The sequence below is a fragment of the Hemiscyllium ocellatum genome, chromosome 24 (genome assembly GCF_020745735.1).
Source record: "Hemiscyllium ocellatum isolate sHemOce1 chromosome 24, sHemOce1.pat.X.cur, whole genome shotgun sequence".
Lineage (NCBI taxonomy): Eukaryota > Metazoa > Chordata > Chondrichthyes > Orectolobiformes > Hemiscylliidae > Hemiscyllium > Hemiscyllium ocellatum.
The window spans coordinates 33,311,453-33,325,711 of NC_083424.1; the positions used below are offsets into that span (position 1 = coordinate 33,311,453).

Genomic DNA, 14,259 nt, shown 5'->3' on the forward strand with positions numbered 1-14,259 from the left:
AACTTCATCAAGTATAGACCCAGAATCTCAAACATTCCTCATCAGATAAGCTTTTCATTCCTGGGACTATTCTCTTGAACCTCTTCTGAACCTCCTGAGATATGGGGCTCAAAGTTTTGCGCACAATACTCCAAATGTGGTCTGACCTGAGCCTTATAGGGCCTCAGAAGTACACCATCTTGGAATAAAATGTAAATCAGGCAAGGACCAGATACTTTAATCAGCAAACAACCTACATTTATATATGCATACTTTACTTAGGAAAATGTCCTAAAGCATTTTACAAGAATTCAATTAGGTACAAATTAACATTCAGTTAAAGGTTCAGATACTAAGATGATATTAATATGGGCTAAAGTGGTTGGAAGGTATACTGAGGCCAACAGAAAGTTAATAGAGTTAATGATTCATTCCTATAGTGCACAATATTGTCTATTCACTACGTATGGATGATCCTATACAATCAGATGCAAGGGGAAGGCAGAAGCATCTCATTAATTTTTAAACAGAGGAAAACTTTTCTTCGAAATAGCTTTTTCCAATATTTTTCAACAGCATTTCTTCCATCACATTTAAATGGTAAGCAAACAGATATTTGCTAGTGTACACTATTCTCATTTTGAAATGATCCAATTGAGATCAGTGAGTAACACCAACACACATACTGAACATTGTATTATTGAATTTCAAATTAAAACTGAATTTACAAAAAAGTTTTCATGATAATTCTATGGGATTCAATGATCATGGTTTTCATTTGATTATCCACCTTTGGCACCATGAAGGAGTTATTCAATTAATAGAGCAGTAGCTTAATGGGAATGGCAAGATACTTTGAAACCATGATAATAATACCCAAGTTAAAGACCTACTATTGTGACATTCTCAGTAGAGCTCAATTGGACGAATGCAGATATCTTTTTACAAGAATGAGTGATGCATCAAACATCAATGTGGTGAATGGGAATGAATTTTACTTTAGGTATACACCCCAGTACTCATCACTTTAGGGCCTATTACTGCGTTGTACTGTTCTATGTCATGACTTTGCACAGCTTTGTGAATAGATCAAGAATGAATTGGTATAGTTGACCTCCATAGTAAACTCCGAGAGTGAATTAACTTCGGAATAGTCTTAAAATTCTGACTTTGGTATGCCACGCTATCTTTGTTGCATGGTTTCTTAAGCTGAAATTTAATTTACTTCTTTTGCACAAAGATGTTCCTGGCCCTTTTCATTAATTCAATGCTTCATCAATTTCTTGACCACTCATTTTCTCATGCAGTCTATTCTTTCTTCTTTGTCATTTGTAGCAGTTCTTAAACTGTCAACCTATAGTGTTTTTTTAAAAGTTGATAGTGGATTACTAATACTACTGACGGAATATCATCCTGAAAAGTTCCATTGAAATTTTCTCCACTTATTTTGTGCTTCACCTATCTCTAACCTTCAAATTGTTCAAGAATTGCATTTGTTCTGCATCTAGTGAAGAGTTTCACTGCTTATATTTTTCTTCCTAGTACGCTTGCTTAAAGAACAGAAACTCTCAATTTTTTAATCATTTTGTAGTTTCCATTTCTTACTGAAGCTGCATTTCTTACCTCTGTGTCCTGTTTTTCCACTTGCTCCCAGCTGGTCTCAGAGAATATTTCTGTGCTGCAGCGAGATAAGCAATTCTGATCCATATTGCTCTCAGAGTCTGGGATAGAGGTCTAATTACAGAATACAAACAAGAATGGTAAAGTACAATCCAAATCTACCAAAGTATTTGCAACCCAGCAACAAAGTACTTACATCTTCACTATTAAGAGGGAGATAGTTTTCTAAAACATTAATGGAATCACAATCCTCAGACATGTGCATTTTATATGAATACTAAAAGAACTCAGATCTTCAATCTCAAAAATGCAGAATATTCTTATTAATAACACTGTTTATAGCAATGATATAAACCACTAATATTCTTCATAATCAAATATTTGTTATTAGTTGGTAAACTCTCTTAGAACATCATTCAAAAAACATTAAATGAGTTACAAAAATAGGTCATCTAGTACATGAAATCCAAATCATATATTCCCTTTTTCCTTGGGGGGAAATCACACATCCTATAGCTGCTAACAAATCCATGAATCCAGAGTTTCATTTAAGTTAAATGTGTTAAAGGTGTGTCAGACATAAAATATATTTTTGCTGTTTTGCATTGATAATAGTTGAATTCAATTTGCCTGTTCTTTTCCCCTCCTGCAGAGAGGCAAGAAGCTTTCTGCTCATTTAAAAAAAATCCTTAGTTCAGAAAGAGTTTGACAGACTTTGTCATCGAATTAGTCTCTTCTCATGTATGTCATTTCCATAATCAGACGATCATAAATTTTGAATAAACAAATGTGTGTAAACTTCAGACCATGATAAGGAATCTTATTCCAAGAAAAAAAACTGTGCAATAAATCAGGAGTATTACGTAAAATTTGTCTAGTTTGATAATTAGATGCACAGTTGTACGGCATTGAAAACCACATCAATTTAAGTGGCATTCTGTTCCAATAACAGCTCGGTATTGTTGTATGTCTTAAAAAGAGAATGGAGTGTGAACTAATTTCATATAGAATTCAACATAATTTCCTTATCTAGTATTCCTTTCAGAAGGCAGTGATCTATCCAATATTAAAGTACCAATGACTTTGTTTGTAATAATAATATACAAAAGTTGGCTGGAAACCAATAGCAGGCTAAGTGGCAGAAAAGGTCATCACAGCCATGCCTTACTGATGCTAATATATATTTGCAATTTCCATTAGGGATCTCTGCACAAAAGAGTAAGATTAAGAGTCTTGAAGGTTCTTTTTTCTGTCTATAAACCACAACACAGACAGCTGAACCAAATATTACGCAAATCTGCACTAACCAGGGTTTGCAGGAATGGATACAATGCACTTATTTAATGAGCCCCAGGCTGTTTTTTGAAGCAGTGGCAACAAATTAGGTATTAAAATATTCTCAAACAATCAACAGGTAAAACAGTAAACATATTCCATCATGTTTAGTAATTTTATAAAACACAACGAATCAGCATAGCACAAAATATCTCCAAGTAATCATGGTGCGATACATCATAAAAAAAATACTCAAAATATATTAGATTGCAATGGCAACCTATCAAAGCTATCTTCTCAGTATTGACCTTTTAGGTAAAGAATTTGAAATACTGTTTCAATGATTGTTACCCAAAATTTCCCCTCCGAGTGAAAAACATTCTCAATCGAAAAAATATATTACCTGTGGACATTAAGTAATCTGGATCATCATAAGCGTTTTACGCTAATAGATTCCAAAATAATTCCTGGATGTATACACTATTTTGAAAATACAAAAGTTTAAAAAGTGTTATGCCAATGGATTTTTAAAAAGTCATAAAACTGTATGTTTCACTCAAATAGCCAATGAGCAGGGCTTTTGTTGTATCTGCTTCCTAGGAACATCTAAAAAATTTCCAAAATGGTAGAATATATGATAGCATTAAAAGTAATTAATCAATTTTTCATGGAATGCTTAAGTGTGTCATAACCTCACAATGGCAACAGATTACACATAAAGATCACCTAAGAAAATTAAATGTGGTAACATGCCATAATAATGATAGATTCCAACCATCTCTAAATTTCTCCACTTCCTTTCTCAAGATGGTGTCCTGTTGGAGGCCAAGTTGATTAGAAAACAGTGGTTTGTCTACTATGTATATTAATATCTATGATCACCTAGAGGCATTGGCAGCATTCTGTATTTGCAACGTTTTTATATATTTAAAAAAGTTTGTTTTTTACGTGCATCTTAAGTTTAAATTTGTAACTTCTTTTTTCGCACTATTTTCAATTGTTTTCTTCTCTCATGAAAGCTTCGACTTCTTGCTGTCCAAGTCAGCCTAGACAGAGAGCACTAGAGAGCCATTCAACCATTAACTATATCATAGTTGAAGACAATCATGAGAAAACAGGCCATTAGGCCCAACAAGTCCATAATGACCTTCCGAAGAGTATCCCACCCAGACGTGGGCGGCACGGTGGCACAGTGGTTAGCACTGCTGCCTCACAGCACCAGAGACCCGGGTTCAATTCCCGACTCAGGCGACTGACTGTGTGGAGTTTGCACGTTCTCCCCGTGTCTGCGTGGGTTTCCTCCGGGTGCTCCGGTTTCCTCCCACAGTCACAAAGATGTGCGGGTCAGGTGAATTGGCCATGCTAAATTGCCCGTAGTGTTAGGTAAGGGGTAAATGTAGGGGTATGGGTGGGTTGCGCTTCAGCGGGTCGGTGTGGACTTGTTGGGTCGAAGGGCCTGTTTCCACACTGTAAGTAATCTAAAAAAATACGTATTCCGCATCCCTATTACTTTACATTATCTCTGACTTATGCACATAATGTACACATCCCTGAACACTGGGGACAATTTTGCATGGTCGATTCACCTAACCTATATTTGGACTGTGAGAGGAAACCAGAGCACTTAGGAAACCGACGCAGACACGGGGAGAACATGCAAACGCAACGCAGATGGCCACCCAATTCTGGAATCAAACCCGGATCCCTGACGCTGTGATGCTGCAGTGTTAACCACTGAGCCACCGTGCCGCCCTTGAACCAGCGATCCTGCCAAAGATTTACACGTACATAATTTGGCATGTAGACATGGGATGAAAAGACTCATCATCGTTAGGCACTCCAAAAGAATATGGTACATACAACTGGATCCAGGAATTAGAAGGTTCTGTGATGCTTCTTTTACAAGATTATGTTGTCCTTGGTTTCTTTAAAAAAAAACGAGGAGGTCGTATAAACACAGGTTCTGAAAATTCTGTGTTTGGATCGGTTTTAGGGCCAATTTTATTATAGCTAACAAAAGCTTTTTGCCTGAGGCAGTATCCAAGTTTAAAAAAAAACACTTGTACAATGAAAGGGTAGTGGTCAGTTGTCCCAGCTCAGCTTTTCTCTGGTCTGGTCTGGCTATTCCTGAAAGCAGTCAGATAGTTGCGAAGCTGCTGAAACCAAAGAAGCAGGTTCATGCTGAACATCTCTGACTTCAGTCCTGTGAGACTGTGTTTGATTTTATCTTTTGTGCCAAGGATTGTTTATGGGGCAAGTATTGGGAACAGCATCATTAAACTGGGATAGTCTGTTTGATTTTCAGATAAGTTATTTGGTATTCTGTTCTCTTTTGTTTATGTTTCATTTGGTAATCTTGTAAATAAACTGCTTTGTTTAAAATTAAGTGGTTTGACCATACATCACTCCTGGAATATCCGCGTTACACCTGCTTAAAACAACTAGCAAAGTTAGGGACTGGGCCACTTTCTTGGAATGTTTTGAGGGCACCTGGCCTGGTCTGTGACAGTTAAACAGAAAACAAGATTGAGCCAAATGTCAATTAAGTACAGATTGGTAGATGTCCAAGAGTAAATACTAACCAAACCCAATTTGCAATGGAGTATAAAAATAGAAGCCGTGTTGATATAGACAATCTGATTTCAAAGATTCTACTGACTAAAAAAGCATCCCAATGCATCTCTAAAAGATAAAGACACAATATAAACACAAACAGTGGACTCAATAGAGACAGTTTTTTAAGTACTTAGCTGTTGGATGATGCCACCCACATTCAGCAAACATGCTATATTTATGTCAAATGAGTTTTGAGAAGATTTGTAGCTCAGGTTGAACTTCTGGATGTAAGTTTGCTTGCTGAACAACAAACTGCCATTCAAACTACCAACAAACAACAAACTGCCATTCCTAGATGTCACAGTCGAGCGAACAGCTAATGGGGAACTTCAAACCAGCGTCTATAGGAAAATAATACATTTGGACCAAATACTGAACTACAGACTCAATCATCCCAACGTCCACAAATGAAGCTGAATTAGAACATTATTTCAATGAGCCACCACACATTGCAGGACAGAGGAACTACGAAGAGCAGAGGAAAATCACCTACACAGTGTATTCAAAAAGAATGGGTACCCAATAACCACAGTCCACCAATTTCTCAGCAACAAATCTAAACAAGCAGACAAAACACATCCAGAAACTCTAGCCACTCTCTCCTACATCAAAGACATCTCAGAAATGACTGCCAGACTACTGAGACCCCTTGGCATCATGATAGCCCGCAAACCCACCAACACACTAAAACAGCAGCTAATGAACTTGAAAGACCCTATACAGAAAACAAGCAAAACTAATGTCATCTACAAAATACCTGACAAGAACTGTAACAAACACTACATTGGGCAAATAAACAGAAAACTAGCCACCAGGATACATGAACATCAACTAGCCACAAAAAGTCATGGCCCACTCTCACTAGTATCTTTACATACAGATGAGGAAAGACACCACTTCGACTGGGACAACACATCCATCCTAGGACAAGCCAAACAGAGACAAGCACGAGAATTCCTAGAAGCATGGCATTCCAACCAGAACTCTATCAAAAAACACATTGACTTGGATCCCATTTACCACCCCCTGAGAAAAAGAACAGGAAATGACTTTACCACCCAAGGAAACCTAAACACATAAGACCATAAGACATAGGAGTGGAAGTAAGGCCATTCGGCCCATCGAGTCCACTCCACCATTCAATCATGGCTGATGGGCATTTCAACTCCACTTACCTGCATTCTCCCCGTAGCCCTTAATTCCTCGAGACATCAAAAATCCACCAATCTCTGCCTTGAAGACATTTAGCGTCCCGGCCTCCACTGCCTTCTGCGGCAATGAATTCCACAGGCCCACCACTCTCTGGCTGAAGAAATGTCTCCGCATTTCTGTTCTGAATTGACCCCCTCTAATTTTAAGGCTGTGTCCACGGGTCCTAGTCTCCTCGTCTAACGGAAAAAATTTCCTTGCGTCCACCCTTTCCAAGCCATGTATTATCTTGTAAGTTTCTATTAAGTCTCCCCTTAATCTTCTAAACTCTAATTAATACAATCCCAGGATCCTCAGCTGTTCCTCGTATGTTAGACTAACCATTCCAGGGATCATCCATGTGAATCTCCGCTGGACACGTTCCAGTGCCAGTATGTCCTTCCTGAGGTGTGGGGACCAAAACTAGACACAGTACTCCGAATGGGGCCTAACCAGAGCTTTATAAAGTCTCAGTAGCACAACGGTGCTTTTATATTCCAACCCTCTTGAGATAAGTGACAACACTGCATTCGCTTTCTTAATCACGGACTCAACCTGCATGTTTACCTTTAGAAAATCCTCGACTAGCACTCCCAGATCCCTTTGTACTTTGGCTTTACGAATTTTCTCACCGTTTAGAAAGTAGTCTATGCTTTTATTCTTTTTGCCAAAGTGCAAGACCTCGCATTTGCTCACGTTGAATTCCATCAGCCATTTCCTGGACCACTCTCCCAAGCTGTCTAGATCCTTCTGCAGCCTCCCCACTTCTTCAGTACTACCTGCCTGTCCACCTAACTTTGTATCATCGGCAAACTTCGCTAGAATGTCCCCAGTCCCTTCAGCCAGATTATTAATATATAATGTGAACAGACAAACGAAAAGCAGGCCATACCATCAGTGCTTCACCTGAGGCTCACTGATGATGCTACTCAGTATTGTGACAAAACATCTGAAAAGAAACCTTCCAGCTCAGCAAGCAAACTTACATCCATTTATGTCAAATCTATCAAGTGACTATGAATATATAAGAATGTATACAAGTTTTTAAAAAAAATTCAAATGCACTTTATCAAATTTCACACTCAAGGAGGAATGTAGGAAAGAAATCTGGATATTAATCAGCAATGTAGTTTCAGTTTCATGTAGCAGCATTTTGTATCTTTACTTCAGATTTCCAAAAGCTGTAATATTTGCCTGTTGTATTACATTGTTTCTTTATAAAAGGTTAAAACAAATCACACTCCTATCAGACTATAAAGCTACTCATTAAAGAGCAAGGTGGTTTAACCAGAGGGTCACCACACATCAGGTGAAGGGAGAGATTAAGAAAGTGGGCTCTTTCATGGTTACCAACTAATGTGGAAATTGAACCCATGCTGTTGAAATCACTTTGTCATGAACTAGCCACCCAGCCAAACTGAGCTGAGTGACCCTATTTCTTTGTATTGAAAGCTTAAATGTAATAATTTGTATTTAAATAGCATTCGTAAGATACTAAAACGGCCTAAGGAATTTCACATAACTTATCAGGCAAAGTGTGACATCAAGCCACAGAGATAATGGAACTAGGTTTTAAGTAAGGGAGGGTAGAAGGATAGAGAAGCAGAGGCTTATGAAGCAAATTTCAAACCTTGGTAGGTGAAGGCACGTCATTAATAGTATTGCATTGAATAGCATAGATACACAAGTTGTTTACAGAGTTAACAAATAATTAGGTTGTGAGGGGACTTGAACAGTAGAAGAAGAATTTTAAATTCAAAAATGTTGCTGGATTAGGAGTCAAAGTAAGTAGGTGAACATATAGATACTGGATGAACAGAATTTGGTGCAGTTAGTGTCTGAGAAGTAGAGTTTGCAACATCTGAAATTTACACATTGAAAGTGTTAGAATACTGTTAGAACCATACTAGCATACTTAACATTAGAACATGTTGGAATACTGTTAGAACAATATTAGCATACTTAAGCATAGAAGTAACAAAAGCATGGAAGAGGGTATTCAGTGTTGCTGTGCTGCAATTATTGGAACTTGTTTGACTGATGCTTAATCAAACCTTAATAACAAGCCCTAAAATGCAAAAACACAAACGTAAGTTTCACACTTCCTAAGTTTGATTCTCCCTGTTCCATTCTCCCTCGTAGCCCTACGCATGGATGAAAACAAACCCACCATTTCGACTGGGACAACACATCCATCGTGGGACAGGCTAAGCAAAGACATGCCAGAGAATTTCTACAGGCATGGCAGTCCAACCGCAATGCCATAGCCAAACACAGATCTAGATACCATCTATCAATCCCTCAGAAAACGAACAGGAAATGACATCACCACAAACCCCAGGAACCCCATCCAGGACAAACCTATAAATAGAAAGCAGGAGACAACAGCTTCGCTTCACTTGGAGGTTGCCACTGATGATGTTACCTAGCCAGGTAATGAAACGTCTGGATATACAACCTACAGCTCAGCGAGCAAACCTACACCCTATTCCATACATATATTTGTCCTCACTTGAAGGACTCCCAATAAGAATTTTCAATACTGCCATCTAACCATCCCCTCCAAAATACTGAATTTACCTGCTTTTGAATAGAAACATAGAAGATAGGAATAGGAGGAGACCATTCAGTGCTTCGAGCCTGCTCTGCCATTCATTACGATTATGGCTGATCAATCAACTCAATAGCCTAAAACTGATTTCTCCCCATAACCTTTGATCCCATTCGCCCCAAGTGCAATATATAGCCGCCTTTTGAATACATTCAATGTTTTGGTCTTTAGGTCTCTGATCATCCACTCTGGAGATAGGAGCCTTTACCCAAGATTTCCTTGGATTAGACTAATTCAAAGCCAATGTTTCCTAATCAGGGAATTTTGAAAGTTTGTTGAGACATGCCATTCAACTGTTTGCCTCTCTTTTTTTAAAGTCTTTGAGTGAGATAGCAATCATTCCCATCATTTAATGAGGAACCCATGAGCAGCAAGGAAACCAAAGCAGGTTCCCTCATCAGCCGTTAGCAATAATAGCTGTTACTGAATTAGTTACTGAGCTGGTAAATGCATAATATTTATATTATTTAATTCTAATACATTCTAGTACAATTATTTTATATGCTGTGGACCATTTAAAAATGTCAACAATATAACAAAGAAGTCATTCTGAAAGCTAAAACTAATTTTATACCAAATATTCTAAGTTAGTCATTTGATTCGCTACAATCTTCTGACTGTACACAGAGGTACTCGCATAGATTTAACAATATTGTACAAGATAATTAAAATTACAGATGTTAAAATGCATTAATATTTAAGACCCAAGCTCAAAATGATAATTATAAAAATTAATGAATCTATTCCAATTAAAAGACAAGGAAAACTGCAGAGACAGTTAAGCACAATGTATGCTGTTACATTTGACTTTTTTTTGTCAATTTGGGCTTTTCATTTATTCCACTGTAATGAATGATACAAAAATAAAAATAGTCAGAAGCAAGAAAATAAACACCATTGTACATTTTTCTCCTGGCCTATTTAATGGTGAAATTCTAACAGCATGAATTAGACTGAGCGACCAAGAGTTTGCTCAATTAGATCATCTTTATAGTGTTTCACAAGATATAGGCGGAGACTTGAATGAAAACCCCAGAGTTACAGGAGTAATGAAAACGAGTAAAGACTCTAGATGTTAGAAAGGTTTAAGAAAAATTAAAATATTTTAGCATTTTCAGGTTTTGTACTAAAGGTAATGAATTTTGGAATTTCCTAAAGGAAACGCAACTGAAGGTCAGTAAAAGGAATTGGGGTAATGAAAAAGCTAGATGGAGGAATGGGGAATTTGAGATTTATAAAAGAAGAGGCTAAAGAGATAGGGAGGGGCTAAGTCAGAAAGTAATCTGAAACCATCAATGATAATTCTAAATATGAAGTGATTGGGAATCAGAGGATGAGAGTGGATTTACAATGTGAGATTTGAATTGTGAGCAGGACTTGGTGCAGGATGTACATAGCAGAGTATTCTATAAGTTCAAATTTAAAGGAAGCAAAGCTGTCCAGGACAGCATTAGATTAGTCCAGTCTACAGATAACAAAAGGCACTGTTCAGCAGCACGTATGCTGATGGCTTTGGGTGACTTCAGAGGTTGTAGAAGGCAGTCGCTGATGGATGGGTTCAGTGGCAAGAACCTGAATGGCATTTTGGCAGAGAAAATGAGGGTTCAGTTGGAGATAATTATGGAACATCAAGGACTGGATGTTAACGATGAGTAGAGATAGCAAAGAGGTTTAAAGATGCAGCTGCATGTCAAGCACTTAAACATAAGATCAGCTTCAGTAAATAAGAACAACTCTGTAAAGGGAAACATTCAGATGGAAATTGTCCAGACCAGGATTAATCCTTGAGGAATGTTTCAGCAAACGTGCAGGGCTGAGTGGGAAGAAAACCAATCGCTGAAAATGCTGTGGCTACAAACAAACATATAAGTTTGAAACAAAACTTAATATTAAAAAATTTAACATAGCTACTATTGTACCAATATATTACTCCATGCAAGTAAAAAACAAACAAAATTATCAGTCGATTCTGTATGGTGGAGACTTATCACAATACATCCAAGACTGTGTAACAGCAACAATATCCGTTGTCAGGATAGCAAAGGTTTGTCCCTACCTCTGGTTCAAGTCCCACCTGCCCCAGATGTGTATCATAACACATCTGTCCAAACGGGTTAACTAAAATATTTTGATATACAATGTTTTACTAAAAATAACTTTAAAAGGGGAGCTGGTGGTACTGAGGGGTTTGTTAGGGGCTATGTGGCCGTTCAGTCAATAAACTATCACAAGGAAAGGATGCCTTGAGTTCTAATTCAGCAGAAGACTAAGCTCCTACTTAGCATGTTAAGAATAAATGCCTGAGGTAGAAAGGTTGCGAACATATCATCAACATTGGTTTTTAATTTAACTTGATTACTATGATTTGAAAATCTGACAGTTTAAATAAAACGAATTGTTGTCCACAAATACATCATACAATCAACATTAATTATGCAAGAAAAAAATTCCTGGACTTACCACTTCATCACTAAAATCTCCATTAAAACGCAGGGATGAATTGCTAAAATGCTGGCACTCCAGCCTGCTCCACAGTTCTTGCACCTGTTTTTTTAAAGTTTCTACCTCCTGTTGATGCCCTGCCTCTATCTGACGAAGTCTCTGTTGAATAATATCATTGTAAGTGGCCAGCCCATCATCATCCAAATGGCTTCGTGTAGGTTGATCTGGGCTTGTGACTGGCTGTTGTTTTCCAGAGCAGTAATGCGACCACTTGGGATGGGGGTTTCTAAAATGGCCAGATGGAAACTGCACAGAGCTGCAACTAGCTGCAGAAACTTGTCTACTTAACACCGTTTTCCCTCTCAACTCGTCTCCATTGATACAGAGTCCATTAGCTGTGGTATTTCTTTGAGTACCACTTCCAAAGTCTGTTGTTTTTTCCACAACTGTATTTTCACTATTGACTTCTCCATTAGGAACAAATCCATCTTTACATTCACTTAATGACAAGGCACAAGGAGGAGGCTGTGAACTTTGAATGCTTTTATCTGAAGTCCTATGTAGGTCAGTTGCAAATCTTGGTTTCAATACCATGTCCTGGTTTTCAGGTATAAATTGAGAAAAACTATTTTCAGTGTCTACAGCAGGTATCATGGTACCATTTCCTCTGGTATTCAAATAAGGTTTATCACTAGAGTAGGTTTGTGGCGCTTCCTGATTTGTTCCATCTCCCGTTAAAGTTTCAGTAGAACTTTCCAAATTTGATATCTTCTCCTCCAGTTTGTCTGGAGTGATTAAATGGGGGAAGCAAGGTTGCGTTGTAGTATATTGATTTTCTGGTTCAGTACTTGGACTAATCAAATCCTTTGCTTCCATAAACGATTCTGGATAACTTGAAGAATTATCAGTAGCCACCTTTCTGAAACCAGCATCTATACCATGCAACAATGGAATCTGAGTTGTGGACTCTAAGAACCCATCCTGGGTCCCTTCTTCTGAATTTGTTACAAGCCCAGAATTAGGCTCAGTACTTTCCATTTCATTCATTGCTAATGTTTCCGAAGATTCTGTGACAAAAGTTACCAATTGATTAGTCAGGCCACTGTCAAGCTCGCTTTTGTTACTTAAAACATTTACGACTCGTTTTAATTCTGTTACTGGTGCATCCTTCGACTGCTCCTCCAACCCACTATCTTCTTTAGAGGCTTCTTGTAAAATATTCTCCATTTGACCTTCCCCAACACCAGCAGCTACAGAAAGTTCAGCTCCCAAAGGATTCTTGCCTAGCTTTCCCATTTCCAGTGCTTCACTGTTGAAGGAATCATCTAGTCCATTCCCATCCATCAATCCCCCTATTCCAACACTGTTAAGTTCCAATGACTTGCGATGTTCCTGCCATTTCTCATTTAGACTTGGATCACTGGAGCGTCTATTTGCTGTAGGCCCAGGATTATCGCAAACTGTTGTCAAGTTGTCAAATGATCTAGTCTTTGGTAACCTTTGGTAACAGAAATATATTTATCAATTAACTGTTTAATATATTAGGATCAATTCTGGTTTCTCCATCTACAACTGCAATTCCAAAATGAAATAGCTATCAATAGCCAAGAAGGAAAGAGGTTAATAAAAGGTCATGAAGTTGGTTAGCTCAGTGGTCAGATACCTAGAGGGTGGAGCAAAATAATGCAAATAGCATAAATCCCTCTAAATCCTGTGGAAGTCCACGCAAATCTGCTTCCTGGCCTTGCCCCAGGTTGTGTGTGCAAGAGTGCCCTCAAGCTATAAAATTACTTGTCTGTTTAACAGAAAGAAGGAGATGCATATGATCCTGTTTAGTAATAAGCAATTAGTCCCTTAGGAAATAAGATCCAAGTAAATATCTTGCAGTTTTATTCAAGTAGTTGCGAAGTAATTTTTTAAGATAGTTTCTAAATATGGTATAGAAAAACTACTTCTTGATACCCCCTAAACCTAAATGATTTTCATCATTAGTGCTATTAGGCAGGTTATTTGATGCATCACTTGAGTCAGGGTTTTAAAAATATTCAGTTGATAAAACAAAGCACTTCTTTTGTATATAGGAATGCAAAATGGGCCATGTGATTGTACTTGCAAAGCAAAAACATTAGCACAAATATTTCAACTATGCACTAAATAGTTTTTTTTTCCCTGTTGAAGGACCTATCCAGTCCAAAGACTTAAAAATACATCTGTACTAAACTGGAATTGGACAATTTAATGCTGTGATCTATTAGATAATCTTTGTAGTTCCTACATTTATTAAAGTTAAATAAGATGACAGAAATCTTCATTATCTGGACTGAATTTCAAGCGAGGCTTTTCTTCAAACTCCAGACTTGCTGGCTTCTTTCAGTTTTCTTGAAGCTAGTTCCTTAACCTATCCTGCTGTCAATCACATTATTTTGCTTTGTTTTAAGCTAAATGCTCAACTGAAAACCAAGAAAGAAATGTTTAATCAAGTTTAGCATCCAGATTCAAGCAGTTTCAACATTAAAGTAGTTAAAGTT

The 14,259-nt window shown here is 37.7% G+C and overlaps 1 protein-coding gene across 6 annotated transcripts in view; it reads right to left on the bottom strand.

The window, feature by feature from the left end:
* The window catches only part of mtmr3 (myotubularin related protein 3), a 124,138-nt gene that overhangs the window by 13,606 nt on the left and 96,273 nt on the right, over window positions 1-14,259 (bottom strand). For 5 of the 6 annotated variants that reach the window (XM_060843680.1, XM_060843676.1, XM_060843677.1 and 2 more), the window contains 2 exons: window positions 11,750-13,229; window positions 1,603-1,713 (listed from right to left, as the gene is read on the bottom strand). In XM_060843680.1, the coding sequence (XP_060699663.1) occupies window positions 1,603-1,713; window positions 11,750-13,229 (1,591 nt within the window). Of the gene's footprint in view, window positions 1-1,602; window positions 1,714-3,277; window positions 3,355-11,749; window positions 13,230-14,259 lie in introns of those variants that run through there. The other variant, XM_060843679.1, reaches the window with a different exon arrangement.